The sequence below is a fragment of the Heteronotia binoei genome, unplaced genomic scaffold (assembly GCF_032191835.1).
Source record: "Heteronotia binoei isolate CCM8104 ecotype False Entrance Well unplaced genomic scaffold, APGP_CSIRO_Hbin_v1 ptg000154l, whole genome shotgun sequence".
In the NCBI taxonomy this organism is placed as follows: Eukaryota; Metazoa; Chordata; class Lepidosauria; order Squamata; family Gekkonidae; genus Heteronotia; species Heteronotia binoei.
This window is the reverse complement of record NW_026799997.1, coordinates 831575-855048: the sequence shown is the minus strand read 5'-3', so window position 1 is coordinate 855048 and position 23474 is coordinate 831575. Positions and strand designations below refer to the sequence as shown.

Genomic DNA, 23474 nt, shown 5'->3' with positions numbered 1-23474 from the left:
TTTTAAAAGACAAGAGACTTTCAGTGGTGGTCTGCCACTGACTGCTTCTATGTAGTGGCCCTGGACTTCCTTGGTGGTCTTCCATCCAAGTACAAACTAGGGCCAACCCTACTTAGCTTCTGAGATTTGATGAGATCAGGCTTGCCTGGGTCTTCCAGGTAAGACAGTTTTTTCAACAAAGATAAAAAATTACGTAAATATGCTTTAATGTACATGATACACCATGGAACAAGTCAATGTTTCAATTCTATAAAGTTTAAATTGAAACCCAAATATTCTGCTAGTCCTACTGTAATTTAATGACTCTTTGTTTAAATAATATTTTCTTTTGTTTATTATATCATTTGTATTTTTGGCTTCAATTTTTCTGCCTTTCTGACAGCAAAACAGATGCAGCAATTTGCAGCTGTCTATAGTAATGGTTACTGTCATAATTTTGTTTCTAAAAACTGATATACTTGTGAATCCCATAAGTATGTAAACAGTAAAAACTTGTATACTAAGCTATAATTTACATATTTTAATCTATTAAAGCAGTAAAATATATTTAGGCTTGATAAGAAAAAGAACTGCCTACATGTACATTCCCCCCACACACACACAAATGGGACTGTTCTGCTATTATTTGGCAAATATACATTGCCAAATGAATGTACTTTGATTTAATTCAATTATGTTTACTTAAATTTAACTCAACCACTGCAGGACAACTTTTAGGAAACTATGCTCTGATTAGATTTAGTGACAATCCAATATGGTTTTGAAGACCGTAGTCATGCTGACAGTTGCATCTGGTGCTTTAATGTAGAAATTTCTATCAAATTATAAATAAAAGGCACTATTTACATATTTCACTTTTGACCTAGCAAGGTGCAGACAGGAAGAGAATCTGACAATAGGTATCACAGTAGATATTACACTTCAGAGTCAATGAAAACATGGAAAATATTGTAAAATATTTCAGTGAATGACGTATTAAGCAATTTGTATATGCAAATAAAATGAATTCTTATTCCATCTTCACTTTGGAAAGCTGTTATGTGAACAGACTCCGAAATTATGCTCTTAAACTTTTTATTGGAAACTTTTATTGGATTATTTTTAATTTAAGAAATTAGAGACTCAACCAAAATGTCATGAAAGAAAGGCAAAATAACGAAGGATAACTATGGGCTGGATTTCCACAACCAAAGAGCAGATTAAAAAAATAGATGTGCGCATGCATGTAGAAAGAAAATTGCTTAAACAGCCAAATTAAGAACATAAGACTGTCAACAGCACACAAGGAGCGCTGTCTCACTACTGCATCATAACTGCTGATTAGTAATGATTTGTGGAAAAACATGAAGCATTCTTTGACCTCTGATATGTTGACGTACAAAATTCTATATTTGGACCGCAATCTATGGAATCTGAAAAGCAAACAGGGTATCAGATTCACACGATAAATTCAAAGGCTATTTTACTTTGGCATATAGCTGCTTTGAAGACCAATGGATATACATATTCTACGTAAAATTCAGATTACTCTTTAAAAAAGAAAAAGAAACTGTTCTGGCACACTTTGTGACATTACGGTACTTTCAATGTTGACAATAAAGGGTAATGAGAAGAGAAATCTGTTCCAGGAAATGATCAGTCACTTGAAATATGAATTATTGATTGATGCACTTTCTCTCTTCCACAGAAGAGAAGGGATCGTATTTATACCCTATTTTTCACTTGGAGTCTCAGAGCAGTTTACAATCTCCTTTCCCTTCCCACAACAGACACCCTGTGAGGTAGGTGGGGCTGACAGAGCTCTCAGAGAACTGCTCTTGCGAGAACAGCTCTGCTGAAAACTTGTGGCTAACCCAAGGTCACACCAGCAGTAGCTATGTGTGAGGAGTGGGGAATCAAATCTGGTTCTCCCAGATTAGAGTCCATGCACTTAACCACTACACCAAACTGGCTCTCTACTAAATCTACACATTACTAAATTTGTTTTGTTTGCTATGCATATTTTCAATGTGATACACTGAAGAACATCACAGACTTCTTGTGCATCTCCTTTCACTTAGAATGAACACAAGGGGAACATCATCTTACAGACTTTTAAAGGGGATGCAAAGTGGCCTGCATTCAGCAGCAATGGTTACTGCAATAGCTTATTTGCTTTAGTGAGCCTCAGCTAAATGCACACAAATAACTGTTCAAATTAGGAACCTGATGATGACAGGTCACATGTTAATTTAACATGTTAATTTAAGGAAGAGAACAATAATTTTTTTGCTGTCTCTTCAAGTGTGAGGCCATGTGACAATATGAAATTCTTAATATTATGTGTAAGCAATGATTTTTAAACAAGTGGGACATATCACAAGTGATATAAACCTTTTTATCAGTAAAGGTATACATTTTGTTAAGACAATTACATTTTTAAAGTGTTAGAAATACAACATCACAATGTCTGATAGTCACAGATTTGGATTTCTATTAGCTCTTTTTGGTTTTTTCATACAGCCTCATCTATACACCTTCTGTTAAATTGTATTGTATGTTTGAAGCTGCCTGCTATGTTTCACCCATGTGTTGTTGACAGATAAGGAACAACTGAGATCCAGAACAACTGCGTTCTTTCCTAGCTCTTGCTAACATCACAAAGCATACATAATAGCAGGAGCCTGCAGCAATTTTCAAATCAGCAGCTCTCTGATTAATCTCCAGAAACTTCTATCGTGTAACACATTAACAGGACTGGAATCTGGTGTTCAGTAACAGGATCTTTCCAAACACTTTTTTATATCTAACCATGCATTGTACAAAAATGGGCTAAGTAGCAATGCTACACATCCCCTTCCAATGCATCTAACTGGTGAAATTATCAGTTGAAGGTGGCATGCAAAGCTTATCCAGCATTGGAAGACTTACACTTTTTTTTTTAGGAAAAAAAGGAAACATTCTACATTTACACAGGAAGTTATCCTGCCGGTCTGTGTGAGGTTTGCACTCTTCCCTTTTAAAAGATATCTGCATGTTTTCTTGCCATCTGGAAAGGACCTTAACAGTAACTATATATTAGCCATTTGTAGACCTGCAGTGTTGCATATGTAAGAAGGACCTTGAGTACAATGTTTTATTCATATAATAAGCATCATGTCTCCACTACAATTTAATGATCTCTGACATTAGATTTTCCATGGGATTAAGTCAATGCATTGGATTAGATGCAAGAAAATCTTATCATTATGGCCCAATGTTAAGAGGAAGAATAAACAACAAAGTTTCTGTTTTCTTTCTTTTTTGGTTGAAAACTTAAGATTTAAAAAATTACTTTCCTTTTAAACTGTCAAATAGCATCCATGGTAGTTTAACAGACCTATGTGCAATACTGAACACTTTTTTTCAGTGCAGCTGGGAAAATTGCTTTAAACAGTTTTATAAGCTTTGTCAAACTATAACCTATCCAGCTAGTGGCTAAACAATGGCTTGATACCTTTTCTATTATCTTGTGTTGTTTAAAATAACATGTACTACCTACCATTAAGCTGGTTGACTGCTTTAAATAGATGGAGGCATTAACAATCATAAATCTGGAAGGGATCAAAAAGATCATCTAGCTCATTGGTTCAGGACCCACAAGTAGGTTGCACCCTGACCTAATGTCGATCGCAGCAGTGGCATCACCACCTTTAAAAAACAAAAAAGACAAAGAAAAGACCAAGAGAAAATGACCAAAGGCAAAAGAAGACATGCTCCTGCATCCCTAACAGCTGCATAGAATGGGAAATTTCAGCGAGTATAGCTTTTCCCACCTCTGTATGTTAAGCTGCATCTACTAAATTCCCCTCTTCTATGCAACTGTTAAAGGTACCGGAGCCCTGTCTTTCCTTACATCTGGCTGCCCTAGAGATAAAAGCAGGAAGTTAGACAGGTATAGTTAGAAAACAGCATGTTCCATACTGCAAGATTTAGTTCAAAGGCAGACTGCCCATCTGAAAAGGTTAAGATAACTGATACAGCCCAATCCCCTTCCTTAAAGTTAGCCTTCTCCACACACCAACCCCTCCCTCAGGTCACACAGGGGTACCTTTTAGGGAAAGATCTAAATCGCATGAATACATAAAGTTGCCTTATACAGGCAGACCATCGTTCTATCAAGATCAGTATTAGCCACTCTGGCTGTCAGAGGTTTTCCAGAGTCACATGAAAAGGTGTTTTAACCTTCTACTTGATCTTTTTAATTGGAGAAGATGAGAATTGAACCTGAAACCTCATGCAGATGTTCTACCACTGAGCAACAGCCCTTCTGTAGCTTCATATGGATAGGGCTAGATGGCATAATGACAATGGTAACAGCGGGTGATTATCAAGGCGGGAGAGGAAGTGAAGTGAAGAAAATTATCAATAGGTAAGATGGCAGAATCAGAAAAGGGTGATATGGACAAGGAACAGAGGGAAAACTGAAATAAGGTTGGAACAGACACTTCACCCCAAATTAGCACATGTATAAAATTGCACAAGCCTTTTGCTAGCTAAGAAGTATTATTTACTATATGTATATGGCTTACAGTTAAAGCAGGCGATTTAAAAACAATAGAATAAACCCCCAGTTACCTCTTAGTCTCCAAAGATGCCTATGATCTTTACCTCACTAAAAACCATGAGGAATAAAAGATTTCTAACAATAGCACTCCCTTTACCGCCTCATAGAGTCTGTTCCACAAAGTGAATCAGTGACAAAGGCACAGGCTCTAGTAGACGCCAGGCTGGCCACCTTCAGTAGGGGAATAGCAAATAGGTGGCAGCCTGAAGATAATAACAGGTGCACAGGAACATATTGGAGGTGATGGCCCTTTAGACAGGTCATAACCAATGTTCCCTCTAAGCTGCAGAGTCTTGTGAGCAAAAATTCTACTTTGTGAGCTACTGGCAGTAAAGCTGTGAGCTACTGACCTTAAAGTTGTGAGCTGCTGCATAAATGATTGTGCTCTAGGGCCATTTTTCCTGAGCTAAGACAAAAATGTGTGAGCTGGAAGCTAAAAATCTGTGCGCTAACTCACGCTAACTCAGAGGGAACACTGGTCATAACCAGCAGCCAGTCTATACCAGTCTTGGATGGGACACCACCATGGAAGTCCAGGACTGCTACACAGACATAGGCAATGCCAAACCACCTCTGAAATATTTTGCCTTGAAAATCCTACAGAGTCACCATAAGATGGCCGCAACTTGAAGGCACAGTCCACCACCAACCAGAATCCTGAATTCGACTCTAAAACAAACTGGCAGCTAATGTAGCTGTTTAAGTAAAATACGTTCTCATCAGCTAGCTCATTGGGCTACTGCATTCCGAACCAGCTGCAGGACCTAGGTTGTCTTCAAGTGCAGCCCAATGCAGAACACATTACCGTAAGCCAACCAAGAGGTTAAAAGCATGGATCAGTGTGATCAGATCACAGCTGAGTCTAAGGAACGACAGCAATGGATGAAACAGATGCAACTGATACTTGGCCACTATACCAACCGACTTTTCAAATAACAAGGCTGAGTCCATGAGCACTCCCAAGCTTTTAGACTGCTCTTTGGATCTTGGTTAATATGTTTGTAATCACCAATTTCAATCAGCAGCAGTAGCAATATGGCAGGATAGATTTGGTACTAATGCTAGCACATAATTAAGTCAAAATGGCTCTGTGTACATGCATTTGCCACTAAATTCTAAGTCATGGTTAAGATGTGTGGAGTGTTGCTTACTTACTATTCTGTCCTCATCTGCCTTTCTTGAACTATTTCCCCTCTTTCTGCCTTTGTAAGCATTAATCATGATTTTACATTACATGTGCACTGACAGAAACCAGGATTACACATGGACATATGAAGCTGTCTTATACTCAGCCAGAACATTGGTCCATCAAGGTCAGTTTTGTCTACTCAGTCTGGCAGCAGCTCTCCAAGAGCCTTGTGTAGAAGTCTTCACCTATTACCTGATCCTTTTAAATGGAAGGGATTGAACCTTGAACCTTCCTCATACCAAGCAGACACTCCACCACTAAGCCATGGCTCCTTCACAATTAAAGTGGGGTTCCAAGTGATGGAACCATGGCTATTGCTTGTAAAGGTAGTGAGGGCAAATTTCTCCAGTCCGAAAGAGACAGAGGGATGGAGCCCATATCCACTCTTAATTTGACACAATTACACTGTGCATTGAACAAGTGGTGTTAAAAGAATCAAAAAGTGTCACCATCACAAATTCTTGGATTAATTTAATAAAAGGTACTTTTGCACAGACTTCATCCTAAAAAACAAACAACCCCCCCCTTTCATTTTCTTGTTGTAATGAGACTGCAAAAGCTATGCTTAATCAAGTACCAGAACATCACCTAAACCACAGGGCTCTCCACATATAGATATTCTCTAGCATTTGTGGAAAGTTACACTTCTCAGTCACTCTGCAACTCCTATTTTAAATGTATTTGAAGTTAAAATGTGAGTCTATATACAATGCAAAAATCATTCACACTGAAGCTACTCACAGTATCTCTGTAATGAACTGAATGCCATTCTACCAACCTTTTTGCTTTGGGCTTTGTCTTGACTCTGAATTAATTACTTTTGCCCTCAGAGATACCTTGTACATTCTTGTTCAATTAGATCCTATACATGAATGTTTCAGACTTAACGAACAAGTTGCTTTTCCTCACTAGACTGTTTTACAGTTGACTCTGTAGTTTTACTTGCAATGCTGACGGCTATCCTGGCTGATGGACTGAGGAATGGGAGTTGATTCTGCCTTCATTTCAGACACATTCTGAACTTGATCCATCTTCTGTGGCTGGCATAAAAGTCTGTATATTTAAGTTCCACTATTTTAGGTTCACTGGTTAAGCCAATGCTTCTTTTGTGGAAAGGGAGGAAAATCCTTCTCTGACATCTTCATCAATAAAATGTAGTGGTGGAGAGGGTGGAAATTTATCCTGTCAAGTGTCAGACTTGCTTTCTTTAGCTCTATAGCTTTGTCATGGAAATGTGTTTTGCTCATTTCTTAGAATTTTTCAGATCAATTTCTGACAGCTCCCACATGGGTGCTGTGACTTTGGGTGGACTGCAGCTTTTCTCCTGAATTGTCATCTGTCATATACGGGGATCAGTAGCCATGTACACTATCTTTCCTGAAGCATTTTTATTAGAATAAATTTTTTACACATTCATCTGGCACCCACTACCTGCAACAGTTGTTGCTGAAATATCTTTATACTATTGTCTAACTTTTCTTGCTTGGCTTAGTTTTTTGGCACAGAACATATCAAGGCCATATGGATGTAGGTGGGTGTGCTGGGTCCCCCAAACAGCTATTTTTAAAAATAAAACTGTATCTACACCAAAAACCATTTTCCTGGCTTCTTTTAAGCTTTCACTACTGAAAATGTGCTAATAGGCTACAGAGCAGTGGTCTATGTTTTCTTTGTTCTTGTTCTGTTGCCCATGATCTTGGTATTGACATCTGTGAGGTCATAACCTCTGGTCTTCCTCTTTCTGTCCTTTGACCATGAACTCAGAAGTCTCACCATGTCAACTTAAGATTAAAAGAGGGGCCTGGGGCTATAGGACATATTTCAAGGACACCTCTATGTCTGAGCCAAGAGTAGATCCTATGTTTATGATACAACGGAGCTGCAAAGTTTCTAGAATCTTTGCTTCTCTATTTAATGTTAAAAAATAATATGTGTCAGTGAAGTCTGAAGCTTTCCAATCTCACTGCAGTGCCACTGGAAAAATATCCAACTATCATAGTCATAATAAACAGGGATGGAATGACAGTAGGTCTGCAACCCCCATCCCACAATTCCAAAGCCTGTGAGTGAATCTGCCAGTTGCAGAACTGGCCTTTGCCAAACTCCAAGTAAAGTTATTGTCCAGCATGGATACTACAGGACAGTATGTATCCATAATATACTAGCTGTCAACAATATTAAAGCTAGGAACTTCTGCTTAGACTGTTACAAAATAGCAATTTGAGTGATGTGTGTACATTTATACTTGCTTTGCTGACATTTCCCATTAAGTCAAAGTATAACACTAAAAACTCATCTGAACTTGTTTAAATTGCATCCTTAGTATTTATAGAGAATTTTGTTTTAAATCACTTCTGAACATTTCTATTATCTCCAAATATCTGGATAAGAGACCTAACCAAAATACTAGTGCCTCCATTTAGCTGCAGGCACATGTGTTCACATTAGTAGTAATAAAACAATTTTCTAACAGCCAATGCAGTAAAACAAACATTTCCAGTGAAAGGACATCAGATATCAAACACTGGCATATACAGCATGAACAGCCATAGTTAAACAGAAAATGTAATTTTGAAGAGTTGGGCAGAAACTTCCCTTCGTAACAATCCTGCCAAACTGAGGGAATCTAACATTTCAAAATATTTCTTAAACTAAGTGGTAGGAATCTAATTAAAAAATCTGAAAGAATCTTTTTCACATAGCATACAGAAAAACAGACACAATATTTCATGGTAAGAAAGCAGCAGGACCATATATCTGTAAGCATTACTGACAATATGTAGCTCAAATTACTTTCATACCATGTATTGAAATTTTATGAACTATAACAAGAGAAATATTATAAAGCAGGAAGACATGGTTAACTGAATACGTATATTCTTATACAAATTAAAGATTATTATTATTATCTCTTCAGTTATTTCAGGAGGCATGGAATGAAATAACAGCTTAAATAGTTTTCCATTATTATCTAGATACATCCTAAAGAACCGTTTTCTTTACTAAGACAGAATTTTTCATGTATTCATCCCATTTGAAATGGACCTTAGTGGTTTTTAGCTTACAAGCTGAAACTTAGAAGTATTAAAATCAGATCTAAATTTTCAGTTTTAAAAATTTGATATATTCAGTTCTGAGACATAGAATCACAGAGTTAGAAGGGACCAGCAGGGTCATCTAGTCCAACCGCCTGCACAATGCAAGAACTTCACAAATAAGTCCCACATACATACATCCCTTGTGACCCCTGGCTCCATGCCCAGAAGATGGGAAAAGTCTCCAGAATCTGTTGCCAAATTGGCCTGGAGAAAACTGCTGCTTGAACCCACAGTGTCAGTCAGCATTTTCCTGGGCATGCAAGAGAGGGTCACGAGAAGTAAGCACTGATGTAACCCTTCCTGCCCTCCTTCCCATGATCTGCCTAATTCGCATTGTTGTCAAGATGGCCATCTAGCCTCTGTTTAAAAACCCCCAAGGAAGGAAAGCCCACCACCTCCCAAGGAACCAATTCCACTGAGGAACCGCTCTCACTGTCAGGAAGTTCTTCCTAATGTTTAGCCAGAAACTATTTTAATTTAATTTCCTGATGATTCTGGTTTGATCTTCTGAGGCAACAGAAAACATCAGATTCTGTGCTGTCCTCTATATGACAGCCTTTCAAATACTTGAAGATAGTGATCATATTACCTTTCATTCATCTCCTCTCCAGGCTAAACATACCCAGTTCCTTCAACCTTTTCTCATAGGACATGATCTCCAGACCCCGCACCATCTTCATTGCTCTCCTCTGGACATCCCAGCTTGTTTATATTCTTCTTCAATTGTGGTACCCCAAACTGAAGACAATACTTTAGGAGAGGTCTAACCAGAGCAGAGGAAAGTGATACTACCACTTCATTTGATCTCAACACTATACTTCGGTGATACAGCCCAAAACTGAATTTGCCTTTTTAAAATTTGCCTTTTTAGCTACCGCATCACACTGCTGACATGTTCAGTGTATGATCAAATAAGACCCCTAGATCCTTTTGGGGCATACTACTATCCAAACAAGTCTCCCCCATCCTATAACAATGCATTTGGTTTTTCCTACCTAAATGCAGAACTTTACATTTATCCCTGTTAAAATTTATTTTATTTGCTTTAGCCCAGTTTTCCAGCCTGTCAAGATCATCCTGTATCCTCACTCTGTCTTCTACTGTATTTGCAATTCCTTTCAATTTAGTATCATCTGCAAATTTAATATGCATCCGCTCTACCCCTTCATCCAAATCATTTCTAAAGATGTTGAACAAACAGGACCCAGGACAGATCCCTAAGGCACTCCACTTGTTGCTCCTCTCACAGAGGATGAGGAACCATTCTCTAGCACATTTTGGGTGTGATCTGGCAACCAGTTCCTAACAGTAACATGATCCAAACCACATTTTACCAATGTCAACAAGAACAGTATGGAACCTTATAAAAAGTCTTACTCAAATCAAAATTATGACTACAACATTCCCCTGATCCAGCAAGGTAGTAACCTTAAAAAAAAGAAAGAGTTAAGATTAGTTTAACATGACTTGTTCTTGAGAAACCCATGCTGTCTCTTAGTGATCACAGATGTCCATTCTAAATGTTCAAGGACTGACTGATGATTTGTTCTAAAACTTTTCCAGGTATAGATGCCAAGCTGACGGGTTGGGACTTTCCTGGATTCTCCTTTGCTCCCTTCTTGAAGATGGGGACATTTGCTCACCTCCAATCTTCCGGCACCTCACCTGTTCTCCAAGAATTCTCAAAAATAATGGCCAGAGGCTCAGAAAGTATGTTCACAAGTTCTTTTAGTACCTTTGGATGCAGTTCATCTGGCCCTGAGGACTTAGTTTCATTTAAGGAAACTAAGTATTTATGTACTACCCCTACTCTGATCCCAGGCTGCAACTCCCTTCCTTCCTCATGTGTTCTGTTTTTGTCATGATGAGCACCATTTCCCTCTCAAGAGAAGACTGAGAAGCAGATTGAGCATTTCTTCATCAACTTTCCCGTCCTCATAATGGACTCGCCATTTCCTTGCTCTTCTTCATACTTTGTACATAAGAAAAGAACTTATTTGTTGTTGTTGGTTTCAGCATCTCTCACTAGCCTAAGCTCATACTGAGCTTTAGCTTTCCTAACTCTTTCTCTACAAGCACTGATGATTTGTTGATATTCATCCTTGGCTATAAGGCCCTCTTTCAATTTCCTAAATAAGTCTTTTTATTTCTTAAGTCTTTAGAAAGCTATGGAGCCACCATGGATTCTTTAGGGTCCTCCCATTTTTCCTTCTCACTGGAATTGTCTGTGATTGTGCCTTCAATATTTTGCTTTTAAGAAACTCCCACACCTCTTGAACTCCCTTCATCTAAGTATTTCTCACCACGGAATACTACCCAGCATAACTTTAAGTTTGTTAAAATTTGCTTTCCTTAAGTCCAACCTATATAGAATCATAGAGTTGGAAGGGACCTCCAAGGTCATATAGTCCAACCCCCCGCACAATGCAGAAAATTCACAAATACCTCCCCCTAAATTCACAAGATCTACATTGCTGTCAGATGGCCATTTAACCTCTGTTTAAAAACCTCCAAGAAAGGAGAGCCCACCACCTCCTGAGGAAGCCTGTTCCTCTGAGTATATGTCTGACTATGTACAGCTTTTCCCTTCCCCAAGATTGTAAATTCCAAAATCACATGGTCACTATTACCCAAGGTGCCCACTACTTTCACCTCATCAACCAGTTCTTCCCTGTTGTTGAGAATCAAGTCCAAGATAGCATATTCCCTTGTTTCCCTCTCCACTTTCTGGAAAATGAAGCTGTCAGCAAGATAAGTAGGAGTGCCTCATCCAAGTCCTCTGCCTGGCTTGGTGGTCTATAGCAGATATCCACCATAATATCAGTTATTTCTTACCCCCTTTTACCCAGAGACTCTCATAAAATCACTGAATAATAGAATTGGAAGGGACTTCCAGGGTCATCTAGTCCAACTCACTGCACAATGCAGGAAATTCGCAAGTACCTCCCGTTACACACACACCCAGTGATCCCTGCTTCAAGCCCAGAAGATGACAAAAAAGAAAAGGGGAAAAAACCCAACAACTCTCCAGGATCTCTGGCAAAACTGGCTTGGAAAAAACTCCTGTTTGCCCCAAAGTGGCAAACAGCATTTCTATGAGCATGAAAGCAGGACTCAGGAGAACTAAGCACCGATGCAACCCTTTCTGCCCTCCTTCTCATGATCTCAACTGAACTTCCATGCTCAGATTAAGTATATACCACCTTACATATAATGCTACTTTTCCGCCTTTCCATATTTGTCTGTCCTTTTTAAGTAAGTTGTACCTTTCGATCCTAATATTCCAATTGTGAGTGTCATCCCACCAAGTTTAAGTAAGAAGAGTTTCTTCTTTGTATGCTGCCTCAAGGGCATGCACCTCATGCTGTGGAACTTGTCTTTTCTCGCCACACTTCAGAAAATACGATTTTAAAATGCAGATACATCCCTCTAGTTTATTAATGGAGGATTATGCTTTTCCTCTCCTCTAAAAAAGAGAATTCCTTGTGGCGAGCAGTGACCTTTCTGGATGTCTCTAACTGTGAGAACCTAAAAGGAGTTTTGAACTGGCTTACTGAATTTATGTTTTAAAATTACCCATGCTTGATTTAATTATACTTTCTTTTAACTAACACACAATGTTAACCTGTGCCCAGTGTAACTGAATTTATGCATTTCTTATTCTTAACAGACCTTTGTTTTATAGATTGCTAGGCATAAACATATGTTGGATGCAAATGTGTCCACTTAAAGGTTGTGCAAAGACAAGCGACAACAAGCAGATTAGTCTTCCCATTGTTTGCAGCAAACAAGCTACAAGAGGAAAAGATACTTTTTCTACTTTGCAGGGAACACAAAATTTGCAATGACTGCCTCTCCCACCTCAGTTGGTCTGCAGTGGTATCTATGCTGGTAATATCTGGCCAAGATACTAAAGATGCCCCTGGATTAAGACCGACTAAGTCTCCATGATCATCCAAGCACAACCAACTGATAAAAGGGAAAACAGACATTTTCAGCAGGCTCTCCAAACAGAAAGCTCCAGCTCTGCAAGGTAGCAGGCTGCACTCTAGTGCCAAAGTGTCCCAGCTCTGGTGACAAACGTAACAACATTGCCTATCTTCTCAGTGTTCTAACTACTCAGGTATAGCTAATTTTAGTCCTTATCTAATTTTCTGGTATAGTTCTAATTTTTGGTCTGTTGTAGCTGATCAAACTATCCAGGGGTAGCTAACTTTAGTATTAAACAGGCTCATAGGTTCTTGGCTAGTTTTACTGCAGTACAGGAAGGGTTAAACAGAGGATCCAACAAAGGGTTAAAACTCAGGTCACAGGGCTAGTTTATGCTCTAATATCACTTTTAAACTTTATTACACCTATAGATTAATGTACTAATACCAGGGACTAAGGATAGTAAATTCACAGATATTAACCTTAGGCAGATTTTTGAAACAGAAAAAGACAGAAACAACAACAATAAAACCTGTAGCTAGGATTTAAATACAGCTGGGTTTAAAAAACAAACAAACAGGGGGCCCAATTTTAAACTACATCTAATTTTTAAGATAATTTTCACATTCTTTAAAGAAGTTGTTTTTTTTTCTATAAGGCAGGGGTGGCCAACAGTAGCTCTCCAGATGTTTTTTGCCTACAACTCCCATCAGCCCCAGCCATTGGCCATGCTGGCTGGGGCTGATGGGAGTTGTAGGCAAAAAAACATCTGGAGAGCTACTGTTGGCCACCCCTGCTATAAGAAAACAAGCAGTACAATGCCTTCTACAACTGCTGAAGCTATTCAGCTAGAGTCCCCTTTAATCCAAGCCTAGAAAGGCTAAATTAACATCTGAAATAAAATTAAAAAGACAGCCTGGGAAGGAGAGATGCTCTTATCTGAGTACCTCCCTTTCATCAATACCTTTTGTTAATCAATCAGAGGCTCATCCTTCTTTATTGGTTAGCTCCAAATCAGTGTGATTGGCATCCAGTGTGATATGGGGTTTTGGCCTAAGTTGTTTATTTAAGGCTCCTATAAGCAGTGTCTGGAACAAGGAAACAGACAGGTGACTTCAGCAGACAACTGGCTTTAGCAGCAAGATGAGGAAGACAGGGTACTAGTGTCTCCACATCTCTAAAATGTTAAGGACACTTTCCAGAAACAGATCTATGTAAATAGGAAATTTATTTTTTAAAGGATTTTAAAGATTATGAAGTAGAATGCTAGTAGAGGATAGGGGGCTATTCAGTGAATTGCACTGAGTGCAACATGCATAATTATCTGCCTGCTGGAGTGTGCTCAGTGGAAGGAGCTCCTGGTTTGGCTGACCTGGAGAAGCTGAGACAGTCAGTTAGGCACACAGCTAAGACTTTAGGGAACTTATTAGATGTGTCCCAATCAATGTTCCCTCTAAACTGAGTTAGTGTGAGCTAGCTCACAGATTTTTAGCCTCCAGCTTACACATTTTTGTCTTAGCTCAGGAAGGATGACACCAGAGCACACTAATTTATGCAGTAACTCACAACGTTAATGCCAGTAGTTCACTAAGCAAAATTTCTGCTCACAAGACTCTGCAGCTTAGAGGAAACATTGGTCCCAATCCAAGAAAGGCAGCACCACCACTGTCAGGGATCCTTTCTGCAGTTGGTAAAAAAATATCCTTTCACAACAAGGAACCATCCTGGACAGGGAGGGAGAGGGGCTCTTGGTAGTTGGTGATTCAATATTTAGGCATGTAGATAGATGGACTGTAAACCCGTGTACTGACCCCATGATTACTTGCCTGCCTGGTGCAAAGGGAGTTGACATTACACATAGTCTATATAGGCTAGCAGATAGTTCTGGGGAGCCAGTGGTCATGGTACATGTTGACACCAATGATGTGGAGAAATGTAGTTGTGTAGTCCTGGAGCAAACATTTCAGCTGCTAGGAAGGAGACTCAAGGCCAAGACTTCCAAGGTAGACTTCTTAGAAGCGTTGTCTGTTCCATGCACAGGGCCAGCTAGACAGTCACAAATTAGGAGTGTCATTGTGTGGATGAGACGATGGTGTAGGGAGGTCCACAGGAGGAAGGTTGCAGGCCTAACACGTCTGGGGAATTATAGATATTTATATGCAAATGCTGGGTCATTTTGTAGAAAAAAAGGAGGTGGAGCTCATCCAGGGATTGTTCTGCAGCTGCGCCTACTATTCAATGGACAAGTGGGAAGGAGGAGGTGGAACTGTCAGAAAGGTTCAGGAGCTGCACTTCTAGCATAATGCCAGATACAAGCATAGAGAGCTTCAAGAGGATATGGAGCAGAGGTCCATGAGTCGCTATTAGCCACAAGATATAGATGGAACACTGTATCTGGGGCAGTGATGCACTATATTCTTGGTGCTTGGGAGGCCTCAGTGGGAGGGCTTTTGGAGTTCTAGCCCTGCTTGTGGACCCCCTGATGGCACCTGGGTTTTGGCCCCTGTGTGACACAAAGTGGGACTAGATGGGCCATTGGCCTGATTCAACAAGGCTTTTTTCATGTTCTTAAAGCTGTTCTCCCAAAAAAGCTGTGGCACCACCCAGCTGTATCTGGCTGATTCCTATACTGAGAAAGAAGGGTTGAAACCATACAAGGTCCAAGACAAAAAGAAGTATAATACTAGCAAATGGTGGTATAACAATTATAACATGGTATAATAACTATAATAAAATGAGGGAGACCTGGGTGGACCAGAATCTCCTTCACCACTTGTTGGGATTCTCCAATTTGAACTGTATCATCTGATAATAATAATAATAATAATAATAATAATAATAATAATAATAATAATAATAATAATAATAATAATAATAATAATAATAATAATAATAATTTTTATTTGTACCCCACCCTCCCCGCCAAGGCAGGCTCAAGGCGGCTAAGTACATATAGCTCCTGTGTATGAGTGTAATACAATGGGTTGCTTTTTAAAAATGTCCTTGGTGTGAGCATAATAAATATTACTTCTGTATTCAAGAACTTACTGCCTGGCTTGCTCTCTGTCTGTCTCCCTTACCTATGGGGAAAGTCCTGCTGGATCAGACTGGCTTTGGGAGGAGGCCTAATCACCTTTTCAGATCATTTGTACTGGGTCTGGGCTTGGTGTGCCCTGACACTGTTACTTGCTGCTTTCTACAATAGCTTCTAATACTGCATATTAGAAAAGCAGAGGTAAGGCTCAATATCATAGATCTGATGCAGAGGACCATGCACCTGATAACTGGAAAGAATTAGAAAGAACATGATCCTAGTTTATTAAAATGCTTTGTGATTTCTGCACAAACAATATAAATCATCCTTAAAGAACTAAGGAAATAGTATGTATTTTAAAAATACAGTAAAAAGAAACAAAACTTTCTAGTTGCACTATAGAAAAACCTTGCATTTAGTGATTTTATAACTTAGGATTTCTGCAGCGGAATTCAAAATGCCTGGCTACTTGTTCCTTCTCTGAGCCAACTTTGTTTCTTTTTAAATGAGAAAAAAAAGAGAAGTCAGCAAAACAAAATGTCACCATTAAATCATTCGGCAGCATTTTGTGTCAAAAATGTAATGGAAAAGGCACACATCATAGGAAAGGTTACTGTGCTTTCAGAACATCTTTTCTTTTGGTTCAGGGCTCATCCCTCTGCACAACAATGGAGGCACTACTGCTGCCTTCTCTCCCTGGGCTTAATGTGGCAGATGAAGGATGATGGCATTTTCAGCAGACCACAGTGCAGTGATTTTAGTGGTTATCTGACTGAAACTGATACTATGATTTAGAATAAGTGCTCTGTTTATGTGCAGTGGTAAAAGTCACTTACTACACAATCTTGCAATGTCAACTCATTGCTTCCATTAAACATTCCCTTAGCATAGCTTCATTGCAGATATCATAGTTGGTTGGAATTAGAGAAAAAGATTGCTGGTCTTGCAGCTCCAGGGGGAAAGTATGGCATTTTCATAAGTTCTGAAAGGATACCAAGCTTAAATATTTCATGAAAATGTCAAGTATGATAATGTTAGTTCCAGAAGTATTATAAATATTTGCTACATCAAATTTTCAAAGCCTATGAGTGCTATTTGATGTCTCCCATATATCCTGCACAAGGATCCCTTCATTTGTTTTGGAATTTTTATAAACTGGATTGTTTTACTTCTGAAGAATACTTTTATTACAGTGTGGTTCAAATCCCTACTCTGCCATGGAAGCTCGCTGGGTGACCTTGGGCCACCCACATTTCCTGAGCCCAAAACTCATTCGGGGCTATTGTGAGGACTTGTGCTACCCCAAATGGCAAGATTAAAGTATACTGAACAAATAACTTCAAAGAACACACTCAATTTATCTGTGCATTTTTAGATTAAGAATACAGAGTACGGGATTAGGAAAGATAATAAATTTCCCAAGTAATATCAATCCACTACTTGTAAAGACCCTCTTCACAAAAAAGACCCTTCCTTTATTTATCCTTTAGCTTGAATCAATGTGGTAGAAAAAGCCCAGTAGGAATTCATTTGCATATCAGGCCACATCCCTTGGTGTCACCATTGTTTCACATAGGGCTTTTTTGTAGGAAAAGCCCAGTGGGAACTCATTGGCAAAGCCAGCTGGAACTGCATAATGTATAATGTATAAAGTATAATGTTAGAATACAATGAGGGAGATCTGGGTTCAAGTCTCCACAAAGCCATAAAAGCTGGGCCAACCACTGAAAGTCTTTCTTCACATGGTTGGTATGAGGATAGCATGGAGAAAGAGAGAGCTGTGTAGGCTGCCCTGAGTTCCTTGGAGAAGAGGTGGAATAAAAATAGGATAGAAAACTTTTTATTCCTAAGAACAAAAGACACCTAAATCATCTAGTTTGATGTGCTCATCCTTAAGTACTTATTTAGTTACTACCTTTACATACCAAACTTCTGATATAAATATAATATATAACACAAAACAGAGAAGGGGACAGGAAAGAAAAAGGAAAATAATCACCAATTCTTAAAATAACATATGCAATTGTTACATAATGACCAGATAGGACAGTCTCTGCAGAAAATAGCTCTGGGAGAAGAAGAGTCAATGGCAAGCATTGTATCTTTTTCACAGTTATGTTTTTCTTCTACATATAAAAGCTATTTCTATTCTTTCCTAAGATTTGGTCACAAGCTGATACACAGCAGCATATTAAAATAAATCAGCTAAAGCAGCAACAAGGGAGATGTTATATCAAAAAGGAGTATAATACAAGCAGTAGGATGCAGCTTCTCAATGATAATGCAATGTACCACAAAAAGATCCAACTATAAATTATGACACCAACAAAATACAAGGACTTTCACTCACAAGCCTATTAAAATGACTATCTTGCTTATGAAAAACATTATATTAAGCAAAGCTATTTATTTAAAATAATTCTGTGGTGTCTTGACATTGCTCCATAATATATACTCAAGAGGCATTCTAAAGCAGTGATCTGTGGACCCACTGAACTGGAAACACATGGCAAGAAGTAAAAAAGCCAGATAACCTTGCTGGTGTCAAGCCCAGGATCAGGACAATAGACAAAGAAAGCTATGACATGAGACCCAAGCTAAACATAAGGTAGTATACTACAGTGAGAGACAAGTCATGGGTCAGAGCCATAAATCTTCTCCACAGGTGGGGAACCTTGCCCCACTATTCTGTCATTTCTCTCAACATGTGCACCAACAGCGGGAAAAGGTGGCATCTTTGCTCTCTATCCATACATGCTAGCAACAACAAAAACAAACAAAAATAGTATGTATCTTTAGGAGCTCATCTGAAGGTCCATATCTATGGGATGGAGACCACTGAACTAAAGCCATGTTGTCAGACAGCTGCAAACTATCAGTTTTCACCAGGGTGATACAAACGGCTACATAATATTTTCTATAAAACTATGTTTTTAAAAAAATTATTGTGAAAAATTAAAGATGACAAATGTGCCTGGTAATAAAAATTCTGGCACATAGTGCTGTGTACCTAAAGGGCCTTTGGACTAGGTTTCAAAAGTGATTTGGTACCTGGCAAACCACTACATTGAAGAAACATGAGGGTTTTTTCAAAAGCAGTTTGGTATAGGACATCAAAGAATGGCTGCTGTTTACAGGAGGGAAAAAAATTCCCTCAGAACATGCAAGCTGTTGGATGAGCTAAACTAGCCAGGAATGTCAATGTTTTTTAGTAAAGAAAAAGAAAAGTGCATGACTTACTATAATCATCATTCATGAAAGAACTTTTTAAAGCAGTGATGGTCAGACCACTGGGCCCCTCTATGACTTTTTCAAATGTTAAAGCTTAAGGTATTGTCTGAATAACCAGTATTGAATTACATAGTTATTTGTTTATTTATTATTACATGTCTACTCATCAGATGTCTCCTCTAAAGACAGGGAGAAAGGGGTGCAAAAAAAGAGCATAAAACAGACCCTAAAATGGACACATTAAAAAGTGGGTTGTAATTTATCAGTCCACTCAGCTGAGTATGGAGTCTTCCCCCAATGCAACAAGTCTCTTCTATCAAAGAAGAGTTCCATAGGAAAGAGGAAGTCTCAACTTTTAGCTCTGAACAGCAGATGTAAGACTATATATGTATTTGTGTGTGTATGTATGTGTATATTTAATTTTTTACTAAAATTAAAGTTTCGGCTGCACATAAACCAGTTTATACATGGCTTGCATTGCCGTTTTTAAAAGATTGCTAGGGCAATGATGTAAGGAGAGTCATTTCTTCTGGTTCTTGGGCAGGGATGACAGTGGTAAGACATGCGGGAGGGGTTTGTGGAGGAAAACACCCTGAACCACCATGGCTGAAACCATAATTAGTGGGGAGATGCATACTAGTTTTGTAGCTGCCTCCAAAGAAGACTTATGTTAGACTTTATCAATAAACGAGAAATTTCCATTTTCCATACTAATGTTTTACTTTATTTCCTTCTTTTGGCCTAAAACCTGCCAGACACAATTATGTTCAGAGTAGCTGTGATCTAGTTTCAGTCCTTCCATCAATATTTACTCCCCAGCTATAGTTTAACACATAGCATATACTGCTATATTGTTTGCTGTATAACCAACAATTTCAAATATTAGGATGAACAAAAACAGCAGATGAAAATTCAACAGTAGATACACTTGGCCTAATACTTTACATGAATATGCAATCAGTCACCATCTCACCAGGGGCACATACTGTTCAACTTCAAAAGGGAATAAAGGTATTTAGGTTTATGCAAGCCATATTCTTAAGAGAAATAGGAAGCAAGCTTCAAATAATGTTGTAAAGTTTTCGCATAACTGGGGACGTCTCTTAGAGCAAAAGACTTCAATTGATCATATACATCCTCTTAAATACAGTCTTTGTCTGAGAAGCAAGATCAATTCAATCAATAATGCTCCTAGCTGCTGTTGAAAGGCAGAACAGAAGCTGTTCTTGTGACCTGTTTTAAAAAACAGTGCATTCTTAAAACAAAGGCACACTGCTGACAGATGGTGGAACTGGGAACAATTTTAGCCTTGGCTGCTGGACAAAGAGATGCATTTAATAATAGATGTCATTGGAATGATGGGGCTCCTCAGACTTAACAGCCATTCTCAACAGGTACACCTCAAACACCAAACCCTATCCCTTAAATGACATTGCTGATGAAAGGTTGCTGCAGAGTAAAAGCAATAAAAGAAGGGAATTCAAAGATCTCCAGTGAAGAATTTTGACAAAAGGAGGTTTGGTATGTTTAAAAAGTAGTATTAATCCATTTTTGAAAAAAACTACAGAAAGACTGCCTGAACTGCTGTACTAGTTAATACATGCTCATGTTTACATATTACTATTTTTCTAAAATACAGGAATACCACCTTTCACCACACAGTTGGCTGCATTATGTTACACTGGCATACCACCATAGATCAGGTGCTTTACCAAAATTACAGACACAACATCACTGCTGCAGACTTGTAGAGCCCAGCAAACATATTGTTCAATGCACATAAAGAAATTAATTTTAAGTGTGAAAAACTGATCAACATCTCAAAAATAAATTCTCAGAGCAAACGTTAGCCGTTTGAATAAAACATTAATTTCTGACACTACATTTAGAAATCTCTTCAATACAGTCCAAAATATACACATATAAAGACTGCTGATTACAGACTTGTAAAAACAATTCTCTATTTTTAAAAAACCATACAGCCATGCTGAGACGCTGAAAGGCAACAAAAGGACTGTAACACTGACTTTCAGAATCACAGCATTGCTGTCAAGGTACCTGCTGTAAACTTCCTTGCAAGATATGTAGGTGGCACAGGTGGCCACAGGAAGAGCACAGTTCAGAAGGGCAGTTCTTGCTACAACTTGGTAGCATGGTGTGGGATGTTACAAAGAAACACCAAGTATGTAGCTTGACCTTATTTGTAGTGCATGGAATCTCTGAAGAAGCAACCTATTGTGAGATTTAGAAAATACTGTAGTTTTCTTTTCATAATTAATAAGAAACTGCACATCTTTTTTAGGACAAATTCTCTACTTCTAAAAATTTCATTTCCCCAATGCAGCTCACTATTCATCTCACAAAATAACAAAACATACAATATTTTAGTAGGGTTTCAAATGACAAACATTAAATATATCTTTATAAACTCGCAATTAAAATACTGTCAAACATTGCTTCAGATTCTGTATTATTGTTTTTTCTTCTAGAACAGAAGCACATACTACAACTGTCATAACCTACTTCTCAGTCATGCCTACTGCACTTACTTCAGACTATTCTGTCTGTTCCCTAACTGGCTTGCCACACTTATCTCCTAGAGCAATCCTTCCACTTTATGATCCCACAGGAACTTGCCCATTTTTTAGTTTGAATTTTTTTCTGAATCCTTGTTTCAAAAAAAACAAAATGAAGGGATCTTTGTGCATTTTCTTACAGAGAAGGCCAAAAGGCTCCTTCTAGCTTATACTTTTCATAAGACAAATTATCTTGTCTGAAACAGATATTCAGATCAGTCGTATCTTAATTTTGTTTCACAGCAAGTCAAGCTCTTTATGAAAGCATTCTATTTTTGCAAGGCAAATAAAGGGTCATATACAGCCACAAACCACTTTATTTTGCTTAAGTAGTGAATGGATATAAGTTAATCATCTGATCACAGCACCTTCTGTGCTTGAATCACAAAAGAATCTTAAACAGGTCAGATTATTACTATTACTCAATATAGGAAAACATGTCATCATGAGGCATTTTAGGGGGGTTGCACTGGGCTAAAACAACCAGATATTTTAAAGCAGTCAACTACAAGTTACTAACCTCACATGGATTTCTCATGTGTAAGATCAGCAGTGGACACTGTAATATGTTGTTAAAAAATCTGGCCTGCGTATCCTTGCTATTAACACCAGCCATGAAGTCTGATAAAATTTTCTATGTTACAAAAATAGTAGGATAAATATATGTGGCAAGTCAAAAGGTGGATCAAATCAATGTTTCCAAAGCAATATTTCCCCCCATAACAGATTTTTTTTTGTTAAAAAGCATTCTGCATTAAGAGGTGTTCTTTATAGTTATGATGAGAAAGTGAAGACAATGGAACTTTAACCCTACTGGAAATGGTCACATCAAACATACCTCACTAAATTTTCATTGTCCCCAGTTCCCTTGCATGTGGCACATTCAGTTCTTAGATCCTCGGACTTTGGCTTCTTTTGTACTACAGACTGCCTTTGTCTTCTTTCTCTAGGAATGCGTTCCTATTATTGAAAAACAGAAAAAGCAAAGACATTTAAAACTTTACACATTATTCAGATATTAATATGATCATTGACTCAATTTAAAATAAATAAATTACAATAATCCAACCTCAATTTTTTCTTCTTCTGGAAAGAAGCTTCGTTTTCTTCCTCTAGTTCTCTAAAAATAAATATATTTTCAAATTAAGACCAATCAACTTGAACAGAAGAGTCCAAAGATCAGAGGCTGTTCTTTATAAAAAAAATCTCTCCATAAACAAACGGAGATTCCATATTCTGTCTCCACGTATGTGCCAGTTATGAGGGTTCAAACAGGGAGGAAAGTTTTGGGAAATCAAATCTTTTATCTAAAAAGTTCTATATAAAAACTATTAAGAAATTTTACTTCTTCCTTTTAGAAAGGTGAGGCAGAAAATTTTCTAGAAAGTTTTCTAGTGCTTTCCATTTCTAAAAATTCACTGTTTTGTAAAGCTAATAAAAATGAATGGATTCCATTAGTAATGCAATATTAAGCAAACCTGGCAGTTTCAAACCTGTAATGAATGTTTTTCAGATTATCTTTAGCCATTGTTTGAGAGAGCATATGTACGTTTTAATGATTTATAAGTGTGGAAGAGAGAGAAATTACAAATACATATAATAATCCAAAACTCCAGTTATGAATTCAACTGATTGGTTATGATCTGATAAGCACAGCCAAAGTTACAATGTTTACTAATATATATCCTATCACATGGTTGAAATGATATTGTAATATCCAATCTGATAGGGAAATGATGTTATAGCCAATGAAACTGAGGTCCTACAGTGACTAACATGGCATAGATACATTTGTTGAAATAGTAACAGCTATGTACACAAGCTATCACGC

The 23474-nt window shown here is 38.1% G+C and overlaps 1 protein-coding gene across 10 annotated transcripts in view; it reads right to left on the bottom strand.

Moving 5' to 3' along the window:
- LOC132590533 (PHD finger protein 14-like) overlaps positions 1–23474 on the bottom strand; it is a 169335-nt gene that overhangs the window by 80622 nt on the left and 65239 nt on the right. For 9 of the 10 annotated variants that reach the window (XM_060263452.1, XM_060263456.1, XM_060263459.1 and 6 more), the window contains 2 exons: positions 22713–22763; positions 22482–22603 (listed from right to left, as the gene is read on the bottom strand). In XM_060263452.1, coding sequence (XP_060119435.1) covers positions 22482–22603; positions 22713–22763 — 173 coding nt within the window. Of the gene's footprint in view, positions 1–3520; positions 3670–22481; positions 22604–22712; positions 22764–23474 lie in introns of all 10 variants that reach the window. The other variant, XR_009556700.1, reaches the window with a different exon arrangement.